The 14,886-nt window shown below is 34.0% G+C and overlaps 1 protein-coding gene across 1 annotated transcript in view; it reads right to left on the bottom strand.

Moving 5' to 3' along the window:
• LOC107716040 (inverted formin-2) overlaps nucleotides 1–12,842 on the bottom strand; it is a 46,122-nt gene extending 33,280 nt beyond the window's left edge. The window contains exons 1-4 of the mRNA XM_016522360.1: nucleotides 12,753–12,842; nucleotides 8,320–8,596; nucleotides 4,074–4,189; nucleotides 2,137–2,296 (exon numbers count right to left, since the gene is read on the bottom strand). Of these exons, the coding sequence (XP_016377846.1) occupies nucleotides 2,137–2,296; nucleotides 4,074–4,189; nucleotides 8,320–8,596; nucleotides 12,753–12,842 (643 nt within the window). The remainder of the gene's footprint in view (nucleotides 1–2,136; nucleotides 2,297–4,073; nucleotides 4,190–8,319; nucleotides 8,597–12,752) is intronic.
• Between the last annotated feature and the right edge of the window lie 2,044 nt (nucleotides 12,843–14,886).

The raw sequence follows: 14,886 nt of genomic DNA, 5'->3' as shown, positions 1-14,886 counted from the left end.
AAAAAAAAAAAAGCAATGTTTTGTTGTAAATTAATTTTTTTTTTTTTTTCATTTGATTAGATTTGATGATACATTTGTATTAAATCATAAGACACAGAAAGCAGAAAATATAAAGTGAAAAATGCAGAATTTAGGGAAACATAAAATGCATTTCATGCAGCACTAAATTTAAAGGTTGTGAACAAACAAGTTATGTTTACATTCATTCTCCAGGTCAGACAAACATTGGGAAAGCATTTCCTTCCCCAAACCACTATTGATAGAATATGGGGGGAAAAATCATATAATAATAATATTTTTGGCATTATGGCTGATCCCTTGCTGCTCACCTTGTTAAACAGAGATGTGAAGACTTGCTGATGGTTGCTCATGTCAATTCCTCCATAAAGCCTCAGGAGCTCGTCCTCATCCTCAGCCATAGCCTCTTCAAACGCCTCACACTGGATGATCAAGTCTTCATCATCTTCTTCTCTATAACACACACACACACTAACTGAGCATTCCAACTTGAGCTTTATTGCAAATTTCCTTTGCTCGGTGTGCACTTCTACTTTGTTTTTCTGTGCACAGTTGCACATTTCAATGAATTAAACAAACTCGCCTTAACTTCGGCAGCAGGTGAAGCAGCTGTAATCCTGGTAGATGAAAATAAACAAAGTCCATGAATATACCATAAACAATGCTCAAAAACATCTAGCGCTCTGTTGGAAAGCTCAGTTGTGTTAAAGCACAAAACAGGAGGCGTGTGCTTGAGTGACAAACAGGTGAATGCAATTAAGACCTGATCACTTCTGTTAGCAACTGCATACTAACCACACTACTCATACTAGTTTTGCAGTATGCATATTGTGCACAGTTCAGATGACCTATAGTCCAAATGTGCAATATACAGATGTGTTATTTTAGTATCATTGAGGTACTATTTTAGATTTTATTAATAAGGGCTGTGTTCAAAATAGCATAATTGCATGCTACTCATACTATTTTTGAAGTATGCAATATGAATATCATGCACAATAGGTTGCACACCTAGATTACCTACTAAATTGATCAAAATGTGCTATATACAATAAGAAACAAGAGTTAACACTTTCTTTACGCATTATGTGATCAGACTGCAATTTACATTTAAAAAAAAAACTAATTTATTTTCCAGGAAAAAACTCTAAATAAACACAAAATTATAGCATACTACTGTCTGAATGGTTGCACACTGCATGATGTTTCACATGCTATTTTTAATAAACAGCAGGTAGCATTCAGTGTATACTGTGCAATATGCAGTAAGTAGTATGCAAGTATTCTATATTGCATGCTAAGGGCATGTCTTGAACAGTTTTACTCATGTGATCAGACTGCAATTTACAGAAATAACACTAAATTAAAGCATACTACTGTCTCAATAGTTGCACATTGCATGTTATTTCATACACTATTTTTAATAAATAGCAGGCAGCATTCCGTGTACACTGTGTACTATGCAGTAAGTAGTACGCTAGTATACTATATTCCATGCTAAGGGCTGTTTGGATTAAGGACTGTGTTCAAAATAGCATTCTTCCATACTACTCACACTATTTTTTGCATACTACTCACACTGTACAGTATGCAGTAAGTAGTATGCTAGTATTCTACAAGAGCTGTGTTTGGAATGAGGGCGGTGCTCTAAACAGCATACTTGCATGCTACTTATACTTTTACGCTAGTATTCTATATTCCATGCTAAGGACTGTGTTCAAAATAGCATTCTTCCATACTACTCACACTATTTTTTGCATACTACTCATACTGTACAGTATGCAGTAAGTAGTATGCTAGTATTCTACAAGAGCTGTGTTTGGAATAAGGGTTGTGTTCTAAACAGCATACTTGCATGCTACTTATACTTTTACGCTAGTATTCTATATTCCATGCTAAGGACTGTGTTCAAAATAGCATTCTTCCATACTACTCACACTATTTTTGCATACTACTCACACTATACAGTATGCAGTAAGTAGTATGCTAGTATTCTAAAAGAGCTGTGTTTGGAATAAGGGGTGTGTTCTAAACGGCATACTTGCATGCTACTTATACTTTTACGCTAGTATTCTATATTCTATATGTACTGTAGTATCTACGTCTAGTTGAATGTACCAATGAACTCCTTGCGCATCTTGTCTCTCTGGCGCAGGTCGTCGGCGCTGAAGATCAGGGCGTTTATGACGCTCAGAAGAGTCACCATGTATGGCACGTTATCAGTGGATTGGAGTTCATTCATAATCACACTGAATCGATACTGCTGCGTCTTCACAGACTGTTAGACAAACACAGCATTGTCTCACATCACATCATGTCATGCAAACTTTACAATAGGCATATTTTTGACATTTTGACATGGTTATTCTTAAACCTTCCTTTCAAATCCCCATGCTAAAGCTAATATCATTGCTCCAAAAGAAAACCGTAATTTCCTGGTATTGAGACTTTGTTGGTTGTATGAGGCTTAAAAAGAAAATGACTGTCCGATTGAAAATATGCATGCACAAAATGTCTCCATTTTATCTGAAGTTCAGTTAAAACACCTTGTTTAACATAGTAATAAATAATCCACTCACCCTGGAAATATGATTTTCTTAGGATTGTTGTTTACCAGTACAAATATAAACATTCTTAAATCAATATACATTTATTAAGAGGCAAAAAGACTGAAGATATTAAGTCTTGTTTAAAAAAAAATGAAAAATGAAGTGAATATAAACATTGGCTACCAGAAATCCCTTACTCTGCCTTTAAGCTTAAAACAAGAGAAATATCTGCCAATGGAGTCAGAAAAATAAACTTAATTCAAAGGGAAAACAAGATTATTTTTCTTAAAATCTCATTAGTACATTACAGCCAAAATGAAATCTCCATAGACTTCTTACAATAAATCTTACAATAAATAAATAAACAAGCAAGTAAATATATAAGTAAATAAATAAAGCAAGTAAATATGTAAAGAAATATGTAAATAAACAAGCATGTAAATATAAGTAAATAAAGCAAGTAAATATGTAATTAAACAAGTAAATATATAAGTGAATAAATAAATAAAGCAAGTAAATATGTAAATAAACAAGCAAGTAAATAAATAAAGCAAGTAAATATGTAAATAAACAATCAAGTAAATATATAAGTAAATAAATAAATAAAGCAAGTAAATATGCAAAGAAATATGTAAATAAACAAGCATGTAAATATAAGTAAATAAAGCAAGTAAATATGTAATTAAACAAGTAAATATATAAGTGAATAAATAAATAAAGCAAGTAAATATGTAAATAAACAAGCAAGTAAATATAAGTAAATAAAGCAAGTAAATATGTAATTAAACAAGCAAGTAAATACATAAGTGAATAAATAAATAAAGCAAGTAAATATGTAAATAAACAAGCAAGTAAATGTGTAAATAATATGTAAATAAATAAGCAATTAAATAAGTAAAGAAACCTGTAAATAAAGAAATAAAAGCAAGCAAGTAAATAAGTAAAGAAATATTTTAATAAATAAGCAAGTAAAGAAATATGTAAATAAATAAACAAGTAAATATATAAATAAAGCAAGCAAGTAAATAAGAAATATGTAAACAAATAAGCGAGTAAATATATAAGTAAATAAATAAGCAATTGGCAGATATTTGTCCTTGTTTTAAGCAAAAGCTCACTTCATTTTGATAAATTTTTCAGAAAACAAGGCTTCTTATATTCTGTCATTTTGCTTCTCCAGTAAATGTATCTTGATTTAAGAAACTTCAGATATTTGTACTGGAAACAAGACCAACATAACGAGAAAGAGCATACTTTTTTTGCAGTGTAAATGTCACTTCTGCAGAGAGAATAAAATTCTTAAGTCTATTTAGAAGCAGCAGTGTGACGTTTTGTGTTTTTACCCACATGCAGTAAAACAATGACATATTAAGAGATCATTTGAGACGCATGTTATCTGTCTCAGCTGACCACTTCAGATCACCGACACTTAAAACTCGCTTTCTGACCTGATATCAATCGCTTAACTGATCCAGACGGAGACGCAGGAATCATATCATCACTTGCCTTGTAATGGTCCAGAGCGTCTAAAGCGAGTCTGTGTCCCTCAGAGGAGAACATGCTGAGGGCCGCCAGCAGCTCAAACACCTGCTTCTTCACCATGGTGTTAGATGTGTCCAACGCTGGAGGGAAAGGGAAAGGAAATACAGTGTTTTTAGCTTCCTCCTCCATCGTTTTAGATTCCTCCTCCATCGTTTTCTCCCTCTCCACTTTTAGGATGTGTTAGCAGCTAATTTTTGGGAGACGTAATGTGAACTTTGTACTTCTGATGGTTAAAAAAACAGCCAAAGCATGTGATAGGTGTGAAGATTGTGCAATGCAGATACTGTGAGCAATGCTTTGGAGGAATGTGTGTTTTTCTGAATTTATCTCGTCTACTGGATAGTTAGTGCACAGTTTTAAAGGAACAGTTCAGCCAAATACTTCTTTCAGACGTATAGAATCAGTGATTGCGTGACTTCGACAGACTGGTTTTTGGATTGTGAACACATGCATCCTCAAAAGAGAAGCGTGAAAGAAATCCATGCGGGTTTGGAACGACATGAGGGTGAGTAAATGACTTTTGGGTGAACTATTCCTTTACCCCTGTAAAGCCTGACACATGAAAATATAGTGAATAAAATCAGTTTTTCTGAAATGGAACAGTTTATTGAACCTTTAGAAAATATATTTACAAAAAAAAATGTTTGCATGTTTTTTGTTGTTGTTGAGTATCATTGACACGTCAGGCTTTTATGGCTCATAATTTTGAAATAAAATAAAATAAAAATTATGACATACTAAATCATAATTATGAGATAGTTGAAATTATGATATACTAAGTCATAATTATAATATAAAAAGTCATAATTATGAGATAAAAATTCATTTATGACATACTAAGTTAAAATTTGAGATAAACAGTCATAATTATGAGATAAAAAGTCAAAATTATGAGATAGAAAGTCAACATTATGACAAGTCAATTATGAGATAAAACGCATAATTATGAGATAAAGTCAAAATTATGAGAAAGTCAAAATTATGAGAAAGTCAAAATTATGACAAGTCAATTATGAGATAAAAAAAATCCTAATTATGACACAATAAGTCATAATGTTGAGATAAAATTTCATCAATTTGAGATAGAAAGTCATAATTATGAGACAAAGTGAAAATTATGAAAAGTTAATTGTTAGATTAAAAAAGTCATAATTATGAGATAAAAAGACAAAATTATGACTATAAAAGTAAAAAAAAAAATCTTTTTTTAATTGAATGGTTTACTGAAACTTTACACAAAATATAAAAAAAATATATTTAAAAAAAAGTTGCAAATGTGTTTTGTCATAATTTTGACTTTTTGTCTCATAATTGACTTATCTCATAATTATGAATTTTTATCTCATAATTCTCGTCATGATTTTCACTTTGTCTCATAATTATGACTGTTTATCTCAAAAGTCGTTATTTTTTATTTTTTTTTGGGCACAAAAAGTATTCTCGTAGCTTCATAACATTACGGTTGAACCACTAATGTCACATGGACTATTTTAACGATGTCCTTACTGACTTTCTGGGCCTTGAACGTGTCAGTTCCCAGGCAGGGTCAGAAAGCTCTCGAATTTCATCAAAAATATCTTCATTTTTGTTCTACGCACACCTAAAATTCAAATATACCGTTTTTTCATTCGAATGCGAATTTTTATTTTTAATTCGACTAATATTCCTTTTTTGATTCACAGTCTCCTCATCGCAGACAGGCACGGCACTCATTTCAGCATGTGTTTGTGTTCTGTTGGCTGTCTGCTTGTCACTCATAACACGCGCCCTATAAATGAAAAAAGCGTGAAACTATCGTGCGATATATCAAAGATTTTTTCTATCGTTATCGATGACAAGTCAATTATGAGATAAAATGCATAATTATGAGATAAAGTCAAAATTATGAGAAAGTCAAAATTGTGACAAGTCAATTATGAGATAAAAATGCCTAAGTCAAGTCCACAAGTCATAATGTTCAGATAAAAATTCATCAATTTGAGATAGAAAGTCCTAATTATGAGACAAAGTGAAAATTATGAAAAGTAAATTGTTAGATTAAAAAGTCATAATTATGAGATAAAAAGACAAAATTATGACTATAAAAGTCAAAAAAATCTTTTGAAATAGATTTTTTTTTATTGAACGGTTTACTGAAACTTTAGACAAAATAGAAAAAAAATATATTTTAAAAAAAGTTGCATCAATTTGAGATAGAAAGTCCTAATTATGAGACAAAGTGAAAATTATGAAAAGTAAATTGTTAGATTAAAAAGTCATAATTATGAGATAAAAAGACAAAATTATGACTATAAAAGTCAAAAAAATCTTTTGAAATTGATTTTTTTTTATTGAACGGTTTACTGAAACTTTAGACAAAATAGAAGAAAAAAAATATTTTAAAAAAAGTTGCAAATGTGTTTTTTGTCATAATTTTGACTTTTTGTCTCATAATTTACTTTTTATCTCATAATTATGAATTTTTATCTCATAATTCTCATCATGATTTTCACTTTGTCTCATAATTATGACTGTTTATCTCAAAGTCGTTATTTTTTTGGGCACAAACAGTATTCTCGTAGCTTCATAACATTACGGTAAGCAAGTGAAGCCAAGCTGCTTCAGTCCAGTAAGTGTTCATCTGGAGATATTACTGCAGTTATTCTGACGTTTACTTGATAAAAATCAGTCAAGATTTGACTCGTGAAGCTCCAGCTCGAGAATTACACTAAAAGAGCTTTGACTGGATAAAACTCTCTAAACTATCGATCAGACGACAGAAGGCATGGAGTGGCTTGTGTGCAACAGGTTTAACAGCAGAGTTTGATCATTTGGAGATCAAATATGATACAGTAAGATTGCTCTACCCTGTGACAGCTTGCGCACGTATCCCTCATTATCCACGATGAAGTGAATCCCGGCGGATGAGTTCATCACGGCTCTCACACAGCTCACACACGTCAGCTGCAGCAGAGCGTCTGCGATTCGAGAGCAGCCGCGTCCCGACAGACGGTCCAGGGCCTCCAGCAGCAGGTCGAGGCCCGAGAGCTCCAGGAACTGCGTTCTGAAGATGAACGAAGGTCTTACAGGTTCGGAACGACATGAGGGTGAGTAATTAATGACAGAATTTTCATTTTTGGGTGAACTATCCCTTTAAAAGATGTGAGATATTCTAATAAGGCTCCCTGACGCACACCTAAAATTCAAATATACCGTTTTTTCATTCGAATGCGAATTTTTATTTTTAATTCGACTAATATTCCTTTTTTGATTCACAGTCTCCTCATCGCAGACAGGCACGGCACTCATTTCAGCATGTGTTTGTGTTCTGTTGGCTGTCTGCTTGTCACTCATAACACGCGCCCTATAAATGAAAAAAGCGTGAAACTATCGTGCGATATATCAAAGATTTTTTCTATCGTTATCGATGACAAGTCAATTATGAGATAAAATGCATAATTATGAGATAAAGTCAAAATTATGAGAAAGTCAAAATTGTGACAAGTCAATTATGAGATAAAAATGCCTAAGTCAAGTCCACAAGTCATAATGTTCAGATAAAAATTCATCAATTTGAGATAGAAAGTCCTAATTATGAGACAAAGTGAAAATTATGAAAAGTAAATTGTTAGATTAAAAAGTCATAATTATGAGATAAAAAGACAAAATTATGACTATAAAAGTCAAAAAAATCTTTTGAAATAGATTTTTTTTTATTGAACGGTTTACTGAAACTTTAGACAAAATAGAAAAAAAATATATTTTAAAAAAAGTTGCAAATGTGTTTTTTGTCATAATTTTGACTTTTTGTCTCATAATTTACTTTTTATCTCATAATTATGAATTTTTATCTCATAATTCTCATCATGATTTTCACTTTGTCTCATAATTATGACTGTTTATCTCAAAGTCGTTATTTTTTTGGGCACAAACAGTATTCTCGTAGCTTCATAACATTACGGTAAGCAAGTGAAGCCAAGCTGCTTCAGTCCAGTAAGTGTTCATCTGGAGATATTACTGCAGTTATTCTGACGTTTACTTGATAAAAATCAGTCAAGATTTGACTCGTGAAGCTCCAGCTCGAGAATTACACTAAAAGAGCTTTGACTGGATAAAACTCTCTAAACTATCGATCAGACGACAGAAGGCATGGAGTGGCTTGTGTGCAACAGGTTTAACAGCAGAGTTTGATCATTTGGAGATCAAATATGATACAGTAAGATTGCTCTACCCTGTGACAGCTTGCGCACGTATCCCTCATTATCCACGATGAAGTGAATCCCGGCGGATGAGTTCATCACGGCTCTCACACAGCTCACACACGTCAGCTGCAGCAGAGCGTCTGCGATTCGAGAGCAGCCGCGTCCCGACAGACGGTCCAGGGCCTCCAGCAGCAGGTCGAGGCCCGAGAGCTCCAGGAACTGCACCATCCAGGTCTGGTCACTCTTCTCCAGACGCTTCTTCAGGCCCGAGTAGTTGACCACGTTTTTTTTTTTACAAATCAAGTGCTTAAAACAGATTACAAGTGTATTTTAGGATGCTCACTGACTTCTTAACATAAACACTTGCGTGTTATGGAATAAATGTATTTCAGTCTATTGTACATCCATCTAAACTGCTGATTCGACACGATCTGCACTTCATATCTGATTGTCCTACACAAAACACAGCGTTGGAATCTGTCCCATCAGCCACCGCGGGACGTCCTGCAGGGATTTACTGCTGACAAAAGAGCATTTATGCCACGGCGAAGCTCAACAAAAGTGCCAGAGCGTCTTTGGCACTGGATTCAGTTTTCCTTTTTCTACCCCAGTTTGTTTTGACTGAGAGAAAGTCAGAGAGATGCTTTATTTAGCTTGATAGAAAAAGCTATTTTAGATGTTGGCTTGGGGAAAGTTGGGCATATTTGGGCTTGTTTCGTCTCTGGATGCCAGTTACTCAATATCAAGACCCTCTCAGAACAAGAAATCACAAGAAAAGTTAATTTACGACACGCTGAAGCTGATTCAAATCTACTGAAACAGACAATCTGGTGAAATACCGGTCATGCCGTCACTCACAGCTGCTCAGATAAGGCAGTTTCTGCAGTTTAGAGAGCACATTGCGCAAAAGTTCATGCAAGAAGGAATCGCCGCATGAATGCCAGGAATGTCCTTCACACAGACCCTCCAATGTCTAAGAGTATGTAAGACTTCAGCACACGGTCACATGCTGCAGTCAGGAAGGAAAGGGAAACTCACAGAACAATACGACTCGACGCTTCTGCTTTTCTCACTTCTGTATACTGTGGTCGTTTTTCCTGAAGAGCGAATTGCACAAAATCATAAAATCAGGTCATATTTCGACCCAAAATCAAGCAGATAGAAAGAGGGAATTATATCTTGCTGAAGCATATTTCTGGGATGATTATTTTCATGACTATTTCATGACAAAGCATTTTTTCCTTTAATAATCATTTTGCACATTTTAAAAATCCCACTGCATTGCTATTTTTTTTTGGGGATGAAATTGTCATGGAAATAATGTCACAAAAACACACAATTTCTTTTAATAATCATTTTAAACGTTTGACTTTAAAATCCCATTGTGTTGCTATTTTTCATGATGGAATTGTCAAGAAAATAATGTCACAAAAAGCTCATTTTACTTTAATAATCATTTTAATATTTTAACTTTAAAAATCCCATTGATTTGCTATTTTTTGGATGTAAATAATCAAGAAAATAATGTCACATTTTGGTTTTATAATCATTTTAAACTTCTAACTTTAAAAATCATATTGCATTGCATTTTTTGGAGTGGAACTGTCAGGAATAAAATTGTCACAAAAACACATTTTCTTTTAATAATCATTTTAACATTTTACCTTTAAAATCCCATTGCATTGCTATTTTTCATGATGGAATTGTCAAGAAAAAAAATGTCCCAAAAAGCTAATTTTCCTGTAATTGATTTGCTATTTTTTGGATGTAAATAATCAAGAAAATAATGTCACATTTTGGTTTTATAATCATTTTAAACTTCTAACTTTAAAAATCATATTGCATTGCATTTTTTGGAGTGGAACTGTCAGGAATAAAATTGTCACAAAAACACATTTTCTTTTAATAATCATTTGAACATTTTACCTTTAAAATCCCATTGCATTGCTATTTTTCATGATGGAATTGTCAAGAAAAAAAATGTCCCAAAAAGCGAATTTTCCTGTAATAATCATTAATATTATTATAAATCATTGAATATTTTAATTTTAATAAAATCCCATTGCATTGAATTTTTTTGAAGTGGAATTATCAAGAAAATAATGTCACAAAAAACACATTTCCCTTTAATATGCATTTTAACTTTAAAAATCCCAAAGAATTGCTATTTCTGCAGAATTTAAATTTTTTTTAAATTCACAAAAAGCTAATTTTCCGTTAATAATCATTTTAATATTTTAAAATCTCATTGCATTGCATTTTTGGAGTGGAATTGTCAGGAAAATAATGCCACAAAAAACAAACATTTTCCTGAAATAATCATTTTAACATTTTAACTTAAAAAATCCATTTGCATTGCTATTTTGGATGCAATTGTCAAGAAAATAATCTTACAAAAAGCAAATAAATAAATAAAAAAATAAATAATAATTAGTAATTATGTTAAAATTTTGACCTTAAAAATCCCATAGCATTGCTACATATCATTGGAGATTGTAAAGAAAATAGTTCACACACACACACAAAACATTGGAGTGAAATACGACCTGGACAAGTTTTAATGGGATTCACCTAAATACTTCAAAGAAGCAGCTAGAAAGTCCAAACAGTCCAAAGGCTATTTGACTGTAACGCACAGATACAGTGACGCGTCTACTCTGTGCCGATCTTGATAAAGCTTCTCTGTGAGGTCAGACACTCTCAAGGGTGACGATAACCTACATATGAACAATACAATCACGTGTGTTTGTCACAAACCTGCAAACATGAAAGTCACTAAATAAAGTGTTCCTCTTCAGATGATATTTGGGTGAAACTAGCTACGCAATAGTTGAGTGGAAAAGCACAGGTCCATGTAAGTACAGAGATTTCATATAAACACTCATGCAAACGACAGCTTGTTCATTTCACTGGAATGTGTGACTTATTAAGAGCATCACTAGAAATAGTGTGAATTTATCACATTTCCTCCTTTTCTGGGTGTCACGCTTACATGACACAATCTAACGGGACAAACAGCAGCTGTTTCCTGTGAAATGCAAATAGGAAATATTTAATAACCACTTACATAAAATGACATGGATCGAGCCACAATGATAACAGCCTGCATAGAGAGCAATGCAGTTTTGTTTCTGATGACTGAGTGCATTATTCAGTATTATATACACCCATAAGCCCATACTTAACTTTTACTGACTAAGCAGACACACCCGACTACACTGGAAATCAATAATTACAATAAATGTCCACTGTTACTGGCAAGATACCAGATTACTACAGTAAAACTGCAATAATGTGGTGTTATTCACCATAAAAATAAAAAAAAGAATCAAAATAACGGATTGTGAAAGGTTTTTACACGATTTTCATTTAATAATAGCTAATGTAAAAACTATGATTTTAAAAATCACATTTTTTGGGATGGAACCATCAAGAAAATGTTACAAAAACACATTTTCTTTTAATAACCATTTTAACATTTTAACTTTAAAAATCATATTGCATTGCTATTTTTGGGATGGAATTCGGGGTCGACCGATTATCGGCACAGATATTAAGCTTTTTTATGGTTATCGGTATCGGTCATTTGCCGATAAAATAATTTAAAAGCATTTAAAGAAAGTTTTTGTCAGAGCCCTTGTTATTCTTAAGTTTGACATTAATGTTCATTTTTACACCAGACATATATATATATATATATATATCGGTTCAAAATATCGGTTATCGGTCTACTTGATCTGTAATAATCGGTATCAGTATCGGCCCTGAAAAACACATATCGGTCGACCCCTAGATGGAATTGTCATGAAAATAATGCTACGAACAGCACAATTTCCTTTAATAATAATTTTAAGATTTTAATTTTAAAATCATATTGCATTGCTATTTTTGGGTAAGGAACTGTAAATAAAAAAAGTCACAAAAGCAAATTTTTCTTTATAATCATTTTAAGATTTTAATTTTAAAATCCATATTGCATTGCTATTTTTCAGGTAAAAAGGCAAATTTTTCTTTAAAAATAATTTAAAAATGATAACTTTAAAAGTGCAGTTGCATTGCTGTTTTTGGGGATTTGATTGTAGTAATCGTGACAAAATGTAATGTAATGTGGTGTTATTCGTCTCTGTCAACAAAAAATAAATAAATCAAAATTACAGACTGTGAAAGATTTTTACACTGTTAGAAGTCACATATTAATTTACAAAAACAACAAACAAAAAATTATTTTGTAATTAATTGTGAATTTACTAGCAATTTCTGAGTGAAAATGGTTTCAAAGTATTGTATTTTGTCAAAAAATGTGTGAAAATAAAGTCTAAACACCTGATTTTTTATCTCTTTTGTCCATCCAGGGTTATTATACAGAGCAAATCCATCTGATTTAGTGTTTTTACAGACTGCAGCTGCATTTCAGCATAACATCTGCTTCATATTAAGACTCTTCGTCAACTCCAGCACTAACAGAGAGCAGTGAAAGGACAGAAAGCTTCTCCTCCTCCTCATCTGATTGCTGCTGTCCATCTGATCTCCTGAATATATCGCCCACACTCATGCATTTACACCCACACAGTGAACCAAATCACTATCTGTGACAAACAACTCAAGCCTGAAGAGGACAGCATGTCTTCAAATGACGAGACAGCATCAGTAAAGCATCTTTACATGCAGTAACTTTGACCCTGTTTACATACAAACGACATGCGATGATACAAACAAACAAACACTGATCTCAGCTGATGCTTGGCTTGATATGACAAATGCAACATTGTTTCCATATTCGGATCAATAAACAATACACAAATAATAATAAAATCTCCGCTGTTTTACCGACAGTCAAGCTTCATCTCCGAAACATGGCGATTTTTCCTTCTCAGCGCCATATTCATGATGCATAATGACACTAGTAAGGAAATACTTCAGATATTTGTATGAAATTAGGTTTTACTTGAACTCAGGTGGGGTTTTTATGGTATAGAGGAAATCTTTAAGATATGAAATATTCATTTGTCCTACCTGTGATTCGGCGAGTGTCCTTTATGATGTGATGAAGAGGAGAACTGATGCGAGCAGACACATTCCGGGCGTCTCTCCTGATAGTTTGAAGTATTCCTGGCGGATGAGGGTGAGATTGTTGGACTGACTCAAGCTGCTGCTGACACATGTGCTGACCACGCCCACTGAGCGCGACGGGGCGTGGCTTAACACGCTCCTCTGCCAATCCAATGGAATACTGGAGGACTGCATACTGCGACTGTGCCGAAGTATGCAACAGTAGACCTTTTAAAGGAACAGTTCACCCAAAAATGAACATTCGCTGAGCTGACAGTGTCCTCACCCTCAGATAATCCGAGATTAGGATGAGTTTGTTTCTTCATGAGATTCGGAGAAATGTTTTCATTTCATCACTTCATTGTTCAGCAATGGATGCTCTGCAGTGAATGGGTGCCGTCAGAATGAGAGTCCAAACAGCTGATAAAAACATCACAATAATCCACAAGTAATCCACAGCACTCCAGTCCATCAGTTCACATCTTGAGAAGACAAAAGCTGAAACAAATCCATCATTAAGACATTTTAACTAAAATACGAGTCCATAATCCATAATAACGCTTCCTCCAGTAAAAAAAGAGAATCTCCTGTTGTCTCTCACATCAAAATCCAGACACATATTTGTTTAGAGCTGTTTAAACGCTGCTTGATCTGTGCAGATTTAATGGTAAATCCTACAAATAGAATATAATGAAATAAAATGTCTCACATGAGTCCCGTAAAGCCTTTGAGGCAACCGCAGAGGAAGGTGTTTCCATTGCTGTGGGCAAGTGATGCAATGCTACATTTCTCCAAATCTGATGAAGAAACAAACTCATCTACATCTCGGATGGCCTGAGGGTGAGCACATTCCTATACCTTTAAACAGCAGGATGACAGTAATATTTAGCCACCATATCTTCTCTACTCTCTCGTTTAATGCACAAAGGCTGAAGCTGTTTTAAACTGTCATAAACAAGACAGACTTACATATAACAAGTTAAAATGCATATTTCATAAGTAAAAACATGCTTTGTTGGCTAAAAACAAATGCTTTCAGCCTTTGGTGCATTAATTATGACAGTAGGTTATGGTTAACACACGCAAGGCTGCAGGTCCTGACAACATACCAGGCCGGTTAATCAGACTGTGTGGGCTGCAACACCTCCAGCACTAGGTGCCCCACAGGGCTCTGTGCTCAGCCCGCTGCTCTTCACGCTGCACTGCCAAGTTCAGCTCCAACCACATCATCAAGTTTGCAGATGACACAACTGTGTTAGGCCTCATCAGCAACAATGATGAAACACTCTATGGCTCAGTGGCTCCACTTCCTGTGCTGACTTAAAAAAGCAAGTCTCCCTCGACCCATCCTCACCACATTCTACAAGGACACCATTGAGAGTGTGCTGACCAGCTGCATCAATGCCTGGCATCAAAACTGCAGTGCCACAGACCGCATTTTCCTTGCACGATGCTCCAGTAAATCCACCAGTATTGTGAAGGACCACACCCATACCTCCCACAGTCTCTTCCAGCTCCTGTCATTAGGTAGGAGGTACCGGAGCACC

The sequence above is a fragment of the Sinocyclocheilus rhinocerous genome, unplaced genomic scaffold, assembly GCF_001515625.1.
Source record: "Sinocyclocheilus rhinocerous isolate Xijiao unplaced genomic scaffold, SAMN03320098_v1.1 scaffold1862, whole genome shotgun sequence".
In the NCBI taxonomy this organism is placed as follows: domain Eukaryota; kingdom Metazoa; phylum Chordata; class Actinopteri; order Cypriniformes; family Cyprinidae; genus Sinocyclocheilus; species Sinocyclocheilus rhinocerous.
Note: the sequence above shows the minus strand (reverse complement) of the source record. Positions and strands in the feature narration are given on the sequence as shown.